This window comes from Cyclopterus lumpus, chromosome 15, assembly GCF_009769545.1.
Source record: "Cyclopterus lumpus isolate fCycLum1 chromosome 15, fCycLum1.pri, whole genome shotgun sequence".
Lineage (NCBI taxonomy): Eukaryota > Metazoa > Chordata > Actinopteri > Perciformes > Cyclopteridae > Cyclopterus > Cyclopterus lumpus.
The window spans coordinates 11,243,169-11,259,815 of record NC_046980.1 but is presented as its reverse complement, the minus strand read 5'-3'; the positions used below and the strand labels follow the sequence as shown (position 1 = coordinate 11,259,815).

The 16,647-nt window shown below is 42.0% G+C and overlaps 1 protein-coding gene across 3 annotated transcripts in view; it reads left to right on the top strand.

Annotated features, from left to right (window-relative positions):
* The first annotated feature begins 1,570 nt into the window (after positions 1-1,570).
* The window catches only part of map3k4 (mitogen-activated protein kinase kinase kinase 4), an 18,009-nt gene continuing 2,932 nt past the window's right edge, over positions 1,571-16,647 (top strand). The window contains exons 1-18 of one of the 3 annotated variants that reach the window (XM_034552539.1): positions 1,571-1,775; positions 6,699-6,880; positions 6,971-8,436; positions 10,269-10,529; positions 10,869-11,021; positions 11,138-11,295; positions 11,493-11,609; positions 11,728-11,827; positions 11,953-12,036; positions 12,121-12,390; positions 12,473-12,622; positions 12,845-13,006; positions 13,226-13,359; positions 13,736-13,814; positions 13,931-14,009; positions 14,613-14,706; positions 15,063-15,185; positions 16,508-16,608. In XM_034552539.1, the coding sequence (XP_034408430.1) occupies positions 1,744-1,775; positions 6,699-6,880; positions 6,971-8,436; positions 10,269-10,529; positions 10,869-11,021; positions 11,138-11,295; positions 11,493-11,609; positions 11,728-11,827; positions 11,953-12,036; positions 12,121-12,390; positions 12,473-12,622; positions 12,845-13,006; positions 13,226-13,359; positions 13,736-13,814; positions 13,931-14,009; positions 14,613-14,706; positions 15,063-15,185; positions 16,508-16,608 (3,745 nt within the window). In that variant the 5' untranslated portion in view covers positions 1,571-1,743. Of the gene's footprint in view, positions 1,776-1,907; positions 2,052-6,698; positions 6,881-6,970; positions 8,437-10,268; positions 10,530-10,868; positions 11,022-11,137; positions 11,296-11,492; positions 11,610-11,727; positions 11,828-11,952; positions 12,037-12,120; positions 12,391-12,472; positions 12,623-12,844; positions 13,007-13,225; positions 13,360-13,735; positions 13,815-13,930; positions 14,010-14,612; positions 14,707-15,062; positions 15,186-16,507; positions 16,609-16,647 lie in introns of those variants that run through there. The other 2 variants (XM_034552540.1, XM_034552541.1) reach the window with 2 other exon arrangements.

The following is a 16,647-nucleotide window of genomic DNA, read 5'->3' as shown; positions in this document are numbered from 1 at the left end:
TGGAGGAGAGAAAGGGTTGGCTTCATAAAGAACTGACCTTTCCTTAAAATAAGCTTTTAGAATAATCAATTAAATTGAACACACAGCATGTTGTTGTCCGTATTGTCATTTCACCGGGTCGGGTTCACCAGAGCGTTTTTTCCTGAGGACAGCGTATTTAATTAACTTTTTTTGTAAACATTATATTTAAAGGGAGCATCGCTGAGCGCTGCAAGTTTCACGTTTTTATCTGGTTACTGAGTTGACTTCTTTTAAAAACTTTGGTTAAAACGCTGCGCGCCCAATCACAGTGGAGTAGCCCCGCTTCGCCCTTTTACTTGTAACATAGTAGTTGTAGACTGTAGGCGCTATTTTAAATTAAAGTGGGTGTAATTTGTATCTATGAAGAATCAGTTGGTCCAGGAGGCTATTGATTCATAGCGAAAATAACACCTATGTCTTACATTATGATTTGATTATCATATTTGTATTTTATTGTACCTTATTCAAAGTTGTGTTTTAGTCTTCACCGGGCAATAGACAAAGCCACAACATCCACTAAAGATTGATGTTGTTTATTGTAACTCATATATTACATTGTAACTCATATGAACTAATTAAATTATTTATTGGTGATGTATACGTTTGCTTGTTTTAACATTACAAATAAATAGTGTTGTCAGAATAATCGTGGGTGTCTGTGTAAAAGTTAAAAAGTCTCAGCGTTATCACATCAGGGTTAAATCATCTCCCATTGTTTCAGGATGTATCTGATGATTAGTCAGAAGCAAACGTTTTGGCTGTAGCTGTTTCGACTTGTGTGAGTATAATAGGAAAGTGACATTGACCCAAAGTCACCCTTTGTGCAAAATGTAAAGACCCTTACCCATTTGATTCAAACAGGCACCTTTTGGGTTAGATGCAACATCATAACTCAAAATCATACTTCATGAATACCTAATTTAGATCAGACTGCTTTGGTATCAAATGAGGTGCCACAGAACATGTGTTCTATATACTTTTTATTTTAAGCAATATATGGTTCAAACTTGCATATTTTGTATATTTACATTTCCGTGTCACCAGATAATATGTATGTACAAACATTTCACATAAGTACTGCAAACGGTTAGAAACAAGGGGCTTCATAGGCACCCAGCAGCTGATAAATCTGGCAAATGGCTTCTGGTGGTTACATTAATCAAACTAGACAGGGTTCTGCTGAACATGACAATGGGCTTATGACATCATGTCACACACCAGTACTATAGTACTATTTAAAGCACAGTATTGATGGTAAACCCCCTTCTGAAATTAGTTCCCTTTATTCTCTCACTGACAACTAACTACAAGCTAGATTGTAATGAATAATTAACTCAAATTGGTCCCCGGTAGTCATTGGTAGCTTATTGGATTTTCCATGGACTATGACATTTACAGAATGATAATTCATCATATCGGTCAAGATGTGATGATATGATATTGATTCCCTGTTACTACTGAGCACTGGGGGCCTGCATGGTTAATGACCTATCCGGGTTGCCGTAGTAATGCAAGACCGTAGCACTCCTCCTCAATGAACGTTTGAAAGATGGCGACGGCATACGCACAAGCGAGAGTCAACTGTGCCGGCGGATAGAAAGTGCTCTAAAGAGACACAAAGCTGCCTCTTTTGCAAAGATTTAACGGTGCAAAGTCGGTCTGATATTGCCGAGACATGGTTTAGTCCATGCACGGCAAGGAACAAGAAGCCACTGCTTTGCTATGGAGCCTCCGGATCGTAACAAGCCCAGCAGGTATGCGAATTTGTTGAACAGACACTACACCATCAGGACCTCGCACTTGCCAAATAGAGAGCTGAACGTGACACTGCAGCGGGCTGGAAGGGAGCGCTTGCGCATCTCTTTGAAAGCCACTTCCTGCCAAATAGTGATACGCGTGCAGTCGCTGCAACACTGGAGTTGCAAACTTTTTGGAGTCACATTTTTAGGCGTACTCCGTTGCCGATATTACCGTCTTGTCTGATTCTCAGTCGCTAGAGAGAAAGGAAAACATGCTCACCAAATGATAAGGTAACATTTACCAACGGCGAACATTGCAACATGTCAGACAAGCTAGCTAACGTCTCGCTACTTTAGCTGTCGCTTGTCACTTTATTGTTCACCCGCAAGTTCACTAACAGAGACGGACCGCGCTGAAGCTGGATACGTTTTGCAACGTGGGCTTGTAAGGTCGCTTTGAAAGTGTGTTTTCGATTATTTAAGCGTGCCACATCATGCATTTCATAAAAACACCGACGCGCAAAACTTCGCTTAGCATGTTGCTCCACTGTTATTGTTAACCTTAATCGTGTCGCAGGATTGTTGCACTCGTGTGGCTTTAATTGTGACACGGGGAGGTATATTTTGTTGAGTAAACACTTGACTTCCTTTAGACCAAGTAAATGAAATATTCGGGGTAATTGTTTTTTGTAGAGGTCTGTAACTTTGTTGTGCAAATATGTGCAGCAGCAAATGTTTCATCATGCATGTTTGTATTCGTATTGCTTCGATGACAAGGTTATACTGAGCGATACGTGTCTGCAATCTCGCCGAGGAATGCATACAAACAGACAGTCAACATTGTTATGTCATATGTGCGCGTCTCCTAATCGAAACGCGGCAATGTTTGCCCCTGGCCGCTGGCGACAGACCCTCAGGAATTTGCTGTTATGTCTTCTCCCTTCTCAACATGCAATGTCGTCAGTCTGTTAGCGGAGCGAGTGGCTTTGAGGGCATTTATCACGTTGGATCTGCTCTTTTATCCGCCGTAATCCTCGTTTTTGAGGATGATTGTGCATTACTTGTCCTGTTGGTAAAGTAATTAATGTCTGGCACTGTTGCACAAAGAATACTGAGTCATGCTATTGCTGGAATTGTGTGTCACAAGTTATCAAGATTACATGATACATTTATTTTTATGGGGGTTTTTTTCTCCGTGTTTACTGTGTTCACATAGTGTTTGGCTCTGGATAGTGTTTGTCTCTGTGTTTTACTACTAGTTAGTGTAAACTGCCAATGAGCCTAAAAATAGTTCTGCCTGATAATTGGTTCGAGTTGCCATTTCTACAGTATTGAGTGAACGAAAGATAGTTTTTGTAACAGAGAGATCTTTATATCTACCTCAATAAGTCTATATACACGTAACCACTGAACTTGCAATGTCGGTTCAAACTGACAACTATTCTAAGAAAGACAAGTAATGCGCTTGCTTGGCAATTGAGGCTCTATCAAGTACAGAGGTCCTTTGTCAATAATGCCATGTTCTCATAGTCAGTCTGAAGACATTGTGGCTTACAAGCGTTCCAGAAATTTTAGGATGTGGTGAACAGAAGGCAGTGGATGGCTGCCTGGAGCCCTGGAGACGCTCATGGGTAAAACTCATTAATGCCTTCATTTGCCAGGAGCTCAGGCTGTAAAACACAGATGGACCGTCCTCTAGCACTTCCTAACTGCATCCTGTCTCTGCCCACACCTGCTTTAGAGAAATTTGTGCTGCTCTCACATTCTGCCACTCTCATTTGTCATTTCCTTTTCAACAATAAGATCTTTGTAACTACTAAAACTAAGGCAATTGGTGTTACTTATATGCTGTTGGAGTAACATCATCATAATGGAGAAGGAACGAAAAGATGGTAAAGTTCTGCAGAATAACATCATACTCATCTATTTGATTGGGCATTTATGATGTGCACAACTACAATAAACTGAAATGCAAGTTGAAACTGACAAAGGTGTTATTTATGACTCGACAGTTTCAGCTTAAATTTCATAGGTGGAGCAGACTGCTGTCTGCACAGCATTTATGACGCAAGTGTGATTAGGTGAAATCATGCCATTACACCATTTACCTCATGCTGCCGCCCACACTCTGCAACCAGTGTCTTCATTTAGGTACACTAGATCTTGTGACTTGTTTTGGTTAATGGCATGAGCTTCCACTGCTCCTGTAAGGTCTATGTATTTTCTTAGACTGAGGATGTCTTCCAGAAAGGGTGGGTTCAAGTATGTTGTGTTCATTGTCTGAATTCTGTCTTCAATTCTGCCGATGGTGCAAATTTGGATTGCTGCATAAGTTATGCTTGTTTATCAGGGATACACAGGCATAGCTCAGAGGTGCATACTCAGAGGTGCATACTAAGTATGAGCTACACTTCCATGAAGATTTGGGTGCACAAATAGGTTTCATATTCTTATTGCCTCAAAGTTATCCCTTTGGCTGAAATTAGTAGCCAGCAGTCACATCCTTTTTACAGTGGGGGGTTATACAAATCTGGATTCAACCTACCAAGCATCAGTCATGCCAGCATGATCTAATTGGTAGAGTGTGTGCTCTTACAAAATCCCGGCCTCCATCTCCTCCTTTTCCTCTTTTTGAAAAAAAAATCCCCTTTTAGTTTGGCCTTTTGTGTGCAAGTGTGCTCACTAACCAGCTGTGTGCTATTCAGCTGTGGGCCTCACGGGCCACGTGTCACTACTATACAATAGAGTGCCCCTTCCTGGTACAATAGTGTGGATGGTTGTGTCAAAGGTCAGGCCCCCCTGACTCTGGCAGCCCTTCATATAACTGCATCAGTCGCTATACAGAAAAGACTCTCAATGTTGTGCTGTTTATTATGCACTCAGTGTTTCTGCCTAGGGGCTCTAGCATTCCTCTGGCCCTTTATTGGACCCCCAATGAGCCATCGGATGAGCCATTGAGTACAGCCAGACACCATCTGCAGTGATAATTCACGAGTGGCAGCTACGCAGGGACAGCTTGAGGACCACAGTGCTTCTGCTATGGATAACTGCAGGGCATGCAGGCCTGTAGCTTTCTCTGTGTGGCCGGCCAGTAGGTTTTTAGGAAAAAGAGAGAGAGAGACTGTCTTTGCACAGTCTTTACTGCAGCAACACAATCTGTGCTTGAAGTGTCTCACGGCAACCAAAACAAACAACCAGCAATGATGGCGTCATTGGTTCCGCTGTCATTCCTGAGTGATTTCATCATGTTGTTCTGCGCAGAGAAAAATCTTTTTTTAAACTTGGTCTCATTCCCTCTCACTTGCATGTACTGTTTTTGTCCTCAGACACCAGACGGTTTACATTTATGTGCACTATCTGATCATACTTTAGATTGACACAGTAGGATGTTCTTTCTCTGCGCAGCTTCCTGATACCGTCGCAAAAGCACAGCAAAGTGTCTGTTGTGCCAAATGCCTTTTTGCAACACACAACTGCTTACTGTGCTTACTGTGCTTTCTTGTGCCTGCATACTGAAACGATCACTGTTGTGTCCTGCTCCTGCAGAACAAGCCCCTTACCAGTTGCCCATACAATACATTCATTAAGGCACCAGTGTTCCTTTTTTTTTAAGCACGCGTTAGTCTGTAATTTCATGACTGTCGTGGTTACGATGTTTGTGCTGTATCATTGTTGTTGCAGTATGTATGTTCATGAAGTCTTCATTGCATCTGAATTCTTAGTGCATTCGAAGTTGCAGGATTTGCAGCAGGTGTCTGTGTGCCTCGCATTTAGTCACACAGCTGCTCCCAGGGGACTCTGTGTGTGCTTAGAGACAGATCCTGGCTGCGGTGGGGCAGATGGGCAATAGAAGTCAAGATTCTCTCTATGTGGCTGCTTGGAAAGCTGAAGCAAGTGATTTCCAGATGAACCCGGCTCCCTTAACACTCACTCCCCCGGCGAGTGTGCCCCTTTCAACTCTGTCCACACAGATGCAAACGGGCGCGTGTTGGAGAATGCCTTTCAGTCAGATGATCGATGGAGGGACACATGGCGAAAAACATAGAATGCTCGGTGTCATGCCCCTCCTCTTCTTTTTCTTTTTGTTGGCGGGCTAAGACCTTCCAACCTTTCTCTCTAATCCTGTTAAAAAACCCTCAGAAAGGCATTAGGGAACAAAGCTCTGACATTTTAATCTTTAAAGGCAGGCTGCTTTTTTTCCTAGAAGGAAGTGTTTCAAGTGTTTCCTCTCTGCGGAATTAGGTGCAACATATTTCCTATAGCCTTTCATGACCTGAAATTCACAGTGAGAATTTTGTTGAGCAACAAGGAAGATATAAACATCACTGTTTATGTTAAGATTTATTATAAACACATGAAAGTGACATGCTGTTTTGCATTAGCACTGTGTTTGCATACAGTACCACTTTCTATTTAAGGTGAGTGAGTCTCAATGCTCCATGAAATCTTGACTTGTGCACCATGGTTGATGACTAAGCAGACAGAGTTAATGAGGGTTACTATTTCTCCCTCTCTGCTTAAGCCATTATGTTTACCTAGACCAAAAGAGGGTGCCAGTAGAGAACCCACAGCTTATTATGCTGCGTCTGGATGTCTGTGGTCGTGCACAGAGCATCGCTGCAGCAGCCATTCAGGCTCCAAAAGACAGAAAACTTGTCAGTCTGCAGAAGTTAGCAGCAGACAGTCTAGTTGCAGTTTAGCAACCTGTTTGCCGTGGAATTAGAGGAGATTTGCTGCACACTGTTATGGGTACAAACAACCCGTTTGACCTTGCACACACATTTCTTTGGTTTCATTGTGATATGACTGAAATTGTTTTCATAATGCAAACCACTGGTTAACATCACCAGGTTACAGTGCTTATTGTAAAGATGCAAAGCTAACTCATGTCTATAGTTTGTCTTGTCTGTTTTTGACACCGCCATTAAATTCTGACAGGCAGGCTAAGCCAGTGGAAGATGCATCCCAACAGAACTCTGAATTGGATGACTCCTGGGACTCTCCAGAGGAAGCTCTGTATGGCACAACACCTCCTTATACCTCCCGCCAGATGAAACGCATGTCTGGCAAACATCCACGAAACAGTCAGGCGAGGAATGCTGGTCGGTCTCCCAACAAGGGTAAGTAGATATAGAAATAATAAAACAAATATATATATATTTGTCCTTGTTTTACAATGACTGTAATGTAATTTCTGTGTTTTTTTTCAGTGGACCCCACCCCACCTGTCCCGAAAGAGAGTCCCAGGCCAGCTGAGACCCCTGAGGAGCACAGCTACAAGCAGGGCAAGAAACAGAGGGCCACACTACGCTCCACGGAGAGAGACCACAAGAAGACTTTTGAAGGCTCCTTCATGCTGGATCCACTCTCAAAGTCGAGCCCTTTCGGTGCCCTCAACATGGATCCCAGGAAGCATTACTTAAGCTTGGGCTGCAGCAGTTGCAAACTTCCTGTGTCTATGCCCCATATTGCCCGGACCCACCGCCAAACCTCGAGGACAGACTGTCCCGCCGACCGTCTCAAGTTCTTTGAAACTCTGCGTCTGCTGCTCAAGCTCACATCTATGTCCTCCAAGAGGAAGGAGAAGGAGCAGAGAGGCCTGGAGAACATGGCCTTCATGGGTCAAAACAACGAGGTTATTTGGTTGGAGCTACAGGCTTGGCATGCCCGTCGCTCCACCAGCGACCAAGACCTTTTTCTTTTCACTGCCCGCCAGGCCATTCCTGACATCATCAGGGAGGTGCTGCACTTTAAGGTCAACTATATTGGCCTGAGAGGGGCGCAGTGTTCCGGGTCTCAAACAATCCTGGAGGGCTATCAGACTGTCCCAGATCTAGTCTGTGGAGAGGAGAGGGAGCCTGCTGTAGCAGTGACCAACCACTGTGGAGTAGATCCCTGGGGCTTTAGCGCCTACCCCTTAACGGCAATGAATGCAGCAGAGCCTTTGAGTTCTGGCGCTGATTGCAAGGAGCACCTTCAACGCCAGCGGCTTGCATTTGAGCAGGTAAAGCGTGTTATTGAGTTGCTGGAGTCTGTGGAAGCTTTGTACCCCTCTTTGCAGGCCCTGCAGAAGGAATATCAAAAGTATGCAGCACGAGACTTCCAGGGCAGGTTGCAGGCACTCTGCCTGTGGCTCAATATCACCCAGGACCTCAACCAGAAGCTGCGTGTTATGGCCACTGTTCTGGGCCTCCATGATCTATCCCGCATCGGGTGGCCTGTCTTTGAGATCCCTTCACCTCGCTGCTCCCGTGGCAATGAAGAAGAGGAGAATGAGGAAGATGAGGAGGATGACTCGACAGCCACTTTTACCGCGGAAAGCGATGGAGAGGACAGGGATGCTGAGGAGGAGGAGGAGGAGGAGGAAGAAGAAGAGGAGGAGGAGGAGGAGGGGGGTGTATTGGGACGTGTAGCAGAGGGACAGTTGTCTCCCTCCTTTACTCCTAAATTTGCCCGATTGTTGTCAGAAGAGGAGTTTCTCCCAACTGCAACTGCAGGAAGTGCAGAGTCGATTGCGGGAGGAGTATTCCGCCCTACAGCTATTTACAGACCGTTTGTGGATAAAGCTCTGAAACAGATGGGACTGCGTAAACTGATCCTCAGACTGCACAAACTCATGGACCGCTCTCTTCAGAGGTCCAGAGCAGCGCTGCTCCGCCACACTCCTGAACTAGAGGTAGGCTTTTCTTTTTGTATCTGCTACCATCATTTATTTATCCTCAGTAAATAAAATAATTAGATAAATAAATAATGATTACAGCTAATTCAGTAAATGTTCATAATAATGCACATGTGTGATGTGCTGTGGTGATAAAACCATGGACTAGTACAGTAGACTTTTCTTTCTGAGTAGCTCTATGTTGACACATGCACTCAAAATAAACACTGTTGTGGCTCTTGTTCAAGTAAGTCTTCAAGATATTAAAGTTTTTCACCCCTTTTCAATTATTAGCGATAAGATACCAATCCTCATAAAACCTAATTAATATAAATATGTAACATCAAAACATAATACTATTAAGAAAATATGGTAAAAAAATAACGCTTGCATAATTGCCCAGAAAGTGTCCTGAACTGATGCCCCCCTGACTTATTTCTTTCAGGCATTTCATATATTTCCCTATATCTGCATGGTAAAATCAAATGTAAATCCACATTTCAAAGTGGATTTTCAACCATTTCTCCATTCGCTTTTGGTTGCCAAACATAAAACATGGTTGCTGTTTTTGTCACGCTTTATATTTTGAGTAATTAAAATACTATGCAGTTATATGATGGCTTAATAATGAAAATGTGAAATACGAATCAAAGCTTAATTACCAAAAAATTATTGTTCTTGTTTTTTATCTGATTTTTAATTCTAAGTGTTGCTAAAGTGTCCACCTTCAATTCCTGGTATACAAAATACCAGTAATGCAACTGTTGGCATGTTCTTCACAGATCCCTCAAAAATAATTCCAGCAAGTCACTGGTTACTTGTTCATCCCTTCCATCTTAGGTTGCATAATTATGGGGAAAAATATAAATATACATATAAATAAACAGCACTGCTATCACTTCCATATTGTGATGCATTCCTGCTCATGTACACATCTTTGCATCAAAATGGGATGAGTCTTCATTCACTGTGTGTTTCATAAAAGACAAACTTTCTCCACAGAGCACTGCTTTCACTTTCATGTTGTGCCAAGCTAAATTCCTGCTAAATAATTCATCTTTGTATCAAAATGAGACTTAAAATAGTTTTCTTTCTTCACCTGAATGTATTGCATTTTTGATTTGCCCATACAAAGTACAGTAGCCTAGTTACTCTTCTCCAGACTGCAGTTTTACACCGGCTGCTACTGTAAGGTGTACTTGCAGATGCATGAAAGCTCAGATTTATTAAAACAGTGATGCAACCTGAAGCTGACAGTCAAAGTTGATGTTTGAAAGAAAAAGGACATACTTAACACACACACGCACACACACACACACACAGGTTTTGTTATTACACATACTTGTAAAATGTGTGATGAAATGCAATGGTATGTGCTCCTACATGTGTGCCAATTTATACAAAACATATATTTGGCATTAAATAGTCATAGGTATAATGGTAATATGGTGTATGGTTTCAAAGCAGTCATGTCTGAAGTTGCTTAAGTAGAGAGCAAAGGCAGTCAAGCAGCTAATTGTAATGTTTGTAGTGCAAATGTTAGTCATTTCATTAGGCACTTGAGGAAACATCATTTGGAGCTCACAAGAAGTCCAGGCCATAAACAACAGAGGATGTGTACACACAAGCTAGTCAAATACAAAAAGAGTTAAGAGGAGAGTACTTTTATTTAATTTGTTGCAATCCATAATCGGCTAGCAATTAAAATGCTGTTTCAATACCAGTGAAAAGAAATAACAAACAACTTTTTATTTCATATTATTATGGAGCCAACTGTTGACTGTTAATGTGGTAACCATGGTGCTCTGTAATACATGCTGAATGACCTTCACCGGATCTTCTACCCTCAGTTTGCAGACTTCCCAGACCCCATGCTGTACAGTGATTACCTGCCAGAGCTTTCCCGCCATGTGTCCTGCAGTTGTCCGGCTCATCCAGAGCTCGGAGCAGACCAGGTTTCCTGGGAGGATTTGCTTGACATGGACCTCCCGTCCTTCCGGCCAGCGTTCCTCGTGCTGTGCAGAGTCCTTCTCAACGTCATTCATGAATGCCTTAAACTGCGACTTGAACAGAGGCCTGCTGGAGAGCCCTCACTGCTCAGTATCAAACAGGCAAGCAGCTGCTGAAACACTTCCACCAATTAGCTGGTGGAAATACCTTTCTATCTTTTAAATCTCATGGTAGCTTTGGTTGCCACTTGCCCAAGTCTTATAGAAAACTGTAATTCCTTTGTGTGTGTGTGTATGTGTATATATATATATATATATATATATATATATATATATATATATATATATATATATATATATTATCAAATGCATGATTAAGCTTCGTTAAAATAAGAAATATTGAGATGACTCAACATCATCTCAAACAGTAATACTTCACAGGTGCGTCATATATAAGTGCCAATCCTAATGTTTTTTGCATGTGTTATTTGCGCTCTACAGTTGGTGCGTGAGTGCAAGGAGGTTCTTAAAGGTGGTCTTCTGATGAAGCAGTATTATCAGTTCATGCTGCGTGGCGTGGTGACTGATGCTCAGGGCTTGCAGACAAATGCCAATATTGATGAGTTTGAAGAGGACCTTCACAAGATGCTTGTGGTAAGACTTTTCTCCCTTCACTACTTCAAATTACATAGTTTAAATGTTATAATCTTTGGAAAGTCTTATGCATTATTGAAATGTAAGTTGTGGCTATCTGATATCTATTTTTGTAGGTCTACTTTGACTACATGCACAGTTGGATCCAGATGTTGCAGCAGCTGCCTCAGGCATCTCACAGCTTAAAGAACCTGTTAGAGGAGGAGTGGAACTTCACCAAGGTCATCACTCCTTACATCCGTGGAGGGGAGGCCCAGTCTGGGAAGCTTTTCTGGTCAGTCACTTACCTGCAAACCAAACTACGATAAATGTTGTTTGTTTGTTTTTTCAATTAAATGACGAGTTCACAATATGTTTTTAAGTTAAGGAGGAATGATTACAGAAAGAAAAACCTGTTTACCTTGACTATTGTTTTCAGACTATCCTTTTGAGAGTGTTACGAATGATGTATGTGAAATCTGCTCTTTGCAGTGATATTGCTGGGATGCTGCTTAAATCCACCGGAGAGTTCCTTGATGCCGGCTTGCAAAAGAGTGGTAATGAATTCTGGGAATGTGCAGATGACAGTACCGCCTCAGATGAGATCAGGTAATAAAGCTGACTTTGACTTTGTAAGGGGGAGGATTTCTGTTTCAGTCAGTGTATTCATATTTTATTTTGGCCTGAGTGGAGGTGTTTTAATCTTTGAACCCTTTGATCCTTCAAGGCGGTCAGTTATCGAGACTAGTCGGTCACTTAAAGAGCTCTTTCATGAGGCCAGGGAGCGAGCGTCTAAGGCTCTGGGCTTTGCCAAAATGCTTCGCAAGGTGAGAGACAGCAGTGAAGAATTGTCACTCCCTTGAAATAGGAAACCTGTGACCTTATTTTTTTTGCTCACCAAAGAACTGGGACTGTGTTCTGACACTCACTTTGTTTGATTACCTCTGTGCAGGACTTAGAAGTTGCTGCAGTTTTCAGTTTCACTAACGGGGTGACTTGTCTCCTGGAGGCACTGAAGAAGGGAAACTATGTCAAGGTGCGTTTGCTTCTCTGTTAAGTTTACACATAGCTGATCTTTCCTTTTTTATGTTCTACATTTAAACTTTCTTTTTCTATCCAGGTTCAGATTCCAGGCTTGGAGGAGCTGCAAGTGTTTGTCCCATGTGCCTTGATGGACCAGCGGCCTCTCATCCTGCAGCTCCTCAATGCTGCTGTTGGTAAAGACTGCTCCAAGGAGCCCGATGAAATTGCAGAAGACGAGGCCTACCTGCTCATGAGTAAACACGGGGCTGGGGACTCGACTACTGATTCTGACTGGGCTCAGTGGGACGGAGAGTTGCTCAAACTGGTCCCCCAGATGGAAACTGTTGACACTTTAAGAGCCATGAAGGTTTGTGACATTTTAAATTCAACCTGTGTATATGTGTGTCTCAAGTGTTGACAAGCCTCACACTGGTCAGATGTGCTTTCAGGTGGAGAACATTCTCTTGATAGTGATGCAGTCGGCTCATCTGGTGGCCCAGCGAAAGGCCTTTCAGCAGTGCATGGAGGATGTGCTCACTCTTAGCCGGGAGCAGACATCGAGTCAGCCTCTCATCGCGCGTGCTCTGGAGGAGCTTAAGGTACTTGTATAAACACACGCTCTGATTTCTCACCTGTTATAAACAAATCTTTTTTTGTGTTGTTGTAAAGACAGGTGCATGTTGGTGTCCTACTTTACCCTGAATTTCCACTTTATTAACATAACACGAAAATGCCACATGCCGCCATATTTATAAAAAAAATAGTTTCCACATAACATTTGTATTAGAAAATGATAATAAATCGCTCTTCTCCTACCACAGGATGAAGCACTACTGCTATGCATTAAGATCAGCACTGCCATCGACCGAGTGGAGTACATGTTCACGACGGAGTTTGAGGCAGAGGTGGAAGAGTCCGAATCGGCCACTTTGCATCAGTATTACAGAGAGGCAATGATACAGGGCTACAATTTTGCCTTTGAGGTAACGGTAACATTGTTTATATTTTCACAGAAGCACACGCTTTAGATGCTGCCCATCTAATCCATCCCTCCTTCTACTCTCAATTGGCGTTAGTGTACTTATGGGTTATATTTTGCAATTTGACAACATAAGGACTGCATTATTTCAGTCATCAGATCAGGGGAAGTTGAGACTGTAATACTTAATATACTCCCGTTTGCTGTTTTTTGTTATTTGCAGTACCACAAGGAGGTGGTGCGCCTGATGTCAGGGGAGTTCAGGCAGAGGATTGGGGAACGCTACATAACCTTTGCCCGCAAATGGATGACCTATGTCCTGACCAAATGTGAGAGTGGCAGGGGGACCAAGCCAAGGTAAGGCCTTACCTTCTATCAGTTTGTTTGCCCTGCGCCCTCAAACCTTTGCTTTTTGCCATAACAAGCTACCAGGGCAACATTGTACTGAGTGAAGCCTTTTAGTTCTTTTATTGCCTAAAATACTACTTAGAACAAGTCTTCAAGGATATAAATAGTGAAACCTCTTCCATCATTAATCACAACTGTTACATATGTGGTTAATACAGAAATATCAACTGACGTGCTTCTCAGACAATAACATCTGATTGATTTAATATTTGTGTATAAACTGAAGTTTTGATGATTACATGAACGTTGTTGAAAACATGTGCTGATGCACAGCACAGAGCGAAGTTTGGGGACACACTGATTGACTGCCGTGTTTGACCTACAGATGGGCGACTCAGGGTTTTGATTTTCTTCAGGCTATCGAACCTGCTTTTATATCTGCATTGCCAGAGGATGACTTCCTGGTAAAATTGCCTGTTTTTGTCTCTTTTTGTTGTTTTCTAAAAATTGCACAACAAGCATGGTTTGAATATGATGCATTTTCTACCTATTGACTATGAACCTGTGTGTCTTTCTGCAGAATTTACAAGCTTTGATGAATGAATGTATTGGACATGTGATTGGAAAACCTCATAGCCCAGTCACTGGCCTGTACATTGGTAAGATGCTCCTCCGTGATACGAATTGTTGGTGACTTGCATCTCTGCAGTTCAGGATTTATTTTAGTGGTATTTTCCATTCTTCTTATAACTTGGGCATCATGGGCACAGGCATAAAACAGACACAATGGCAGTGAATAACAGTTGAGTTGGCCAACAGTATAAAACTGTGGTTTAGTAGTAGGGTGTGACGGAAAAGGAGGACATTTAAAGAAAAATTAATTATACAATAAAAACCGTGCAGAATGTCACAGCCTTGTTCCTGCCGTTTAATGCCTTACAAAAGTAATGTTGAAAGAAATATAATGCCACAAAAGGTGACCAACAAATGTGTCTGAAATATGTTCTTGATGGAAAAGGTCTAAAGGCTGAGCAAACTAAGATATGGAGGCAACAAACTGTTACTAGAACTAAATGTTGGAGTCGGATGGAGTAAAGCCGCACAATGCAGTGGCTTTCATGTGGTGACATGATCTAACCACTGCAGTTATAAAACACATGTTATTTCCTGTGATCTTTAGTTCATTGTAGATTTCTCAAACTATAAACAATGTTTCTTTCTGTGGGTGGGTTAGGGACCAAACTAAGCTTTTTGATTTTCAGCTCCCAGGAATAGTCCTCGTCCTGTAAAGGTCCCTCGGTGCCATAGTGACCCACCAAACCCCAATCTGTTCATCCCTAATGCTGAAGGTTTCAGGTAGGTGGTTTTAGTCCACAATAATCTGTGTATACTGTGTTTTTAATACTCCTTTCCCGCATGCCCCATCATGCCGCCGCAGCGCTGCTTTGTATGTTATCTGATGTTTTTGCACTGCAGGTGGTGAGCTTATGTGAGATGCAAGCTTCTCTGTGTTTTGTATGTGTAAGCTCCAAGTTTGTCAGTAGTCCTTTTATGTTTAGTTTTTGTTTATCTGGTCAGTGTCTGAGTGAGTGAGTGTGTGTCTGTCCCTCAACTAGCCACCCAGTCACACACAAGCATATCTACACACTTCCCACTCAAGCCACCATACTTTCCCTAGGCAGAGCTCCTCAGTTTGTTTTTTCACCACACAGCTCTCGGAGTCTCCCTTGCGACCTCCGGAACCAGCTGTTCCCCAACGGCCCTCGCCCAGTCCCTCAGGGTCCGGGGGAACACAGCCACACCAAAGTACCCAGCAGCAGCCCCAGTGACGTCAGGTAGCTTTGCCCCCAAGTCACCTGGTAGAAACTGGTCAAAACACATCCTTAGTTGTTTTTTTTTTTCTTTTTTTTTTTTTTCTTCTTTTTTTAATAAATAATACCATCCCTGATTTTTTAACATAAACCTGCTGGAAATTGAAGGAGGAAATGCTTTTAAAATATTTAATTTGCAGTCCTTATAACAGTGACAAAATATAAAGAGTAAAACACTTATTATGATCGCGCTTTATTCCATTATTAACTTTTATAGATTTAATTTATATTTGTTTAACTGAAAGAATGACAGTTTTCTGCTTTTAGCCTTCAGATTGCGTCTAAACAAGCACTATACATTTTAATATTCAGACATCTATTGGATTAACTACCTTGTCCACAAAGTCAGTCTCCCAATCTCTGTAAATTGAGCATTTCCTGGCTTTTTGTTTCTAGCATCAATCTTTTGTACTTTTAGAGAAGTTTAAGTTTGTTTGCACAAAAGGTTTGGCTTTTTGGACTACATGAACCATTTTATGTAACTAAATAATGAGGCATTTCCCTTCACATTCTGCCCGAATACAATTTTACTTGGAGTTTTAATGGATTTCTTTAATGCATTGATGCTGCATTTACAGCATGGCTGTACAGATATGAACATTTTAATCCCTATAGACTTGCTACAGCATAAAAGAAGTGCTGCTAGAAGATGCATCTAAATAATATGCATGACATTGATGTAAACTACAAAAAGAAAATCATTTAAATTCAAGACAAACCTCAGATTACTGCAGTATTTTGAGCATTATGAGTTAATGTAGCATTTCCAACCCCACTAAATGTCACCTAATCAGACAAATGGCTTTACATAAGTCTTGCTACTGGTCAAAGGAAGAGACTGATTGTTGTGCATGGTGTGAAAATGAAACAAAACATGCTGCTTCAATGAAAGAGTGGGCTATGATATTCTGCTTTTTAGAGCTATTAACATTAGTCTTGCTTTGATGCTGGTGAGTTACAACCATTTGTGGGTGCTGTTGAAATCCGAACATGCACTCTAGAGATCTAACCTTTAAGTGTGTTTGAGCTGGATGAGGACTCTGGTGCATGCTGAACTGTTAATGGGTTTCAAAACGCATACTAAGAATCTGCTCAATCTTTTTTCTCTCTTAAAAGGTCATCTCGTTTGATCTTTTTTAAAAAATATTATCTTGAAACCGTAACACTGGCTGTCCAGATTATAATTGTGTAGTATTTAATGGGTCTGGCCATAAACTGAGAGAAGCTCAGAGGCTGAAACATACTATCTGAATCAGTAGGTTGATTGGACCACCATGTTTTTGCAGGGGATCCAGTTACCATGAAAATGATCGTCTGTCGTCAGTTGCAGCCGAGTTGCATTTCAAATCTCTGAGTCGCCACTCCAGCCCCACAGAGGACAGAGAAGGTGGGTGCATTCTGTGCTATATATTATTTAATCCACGTT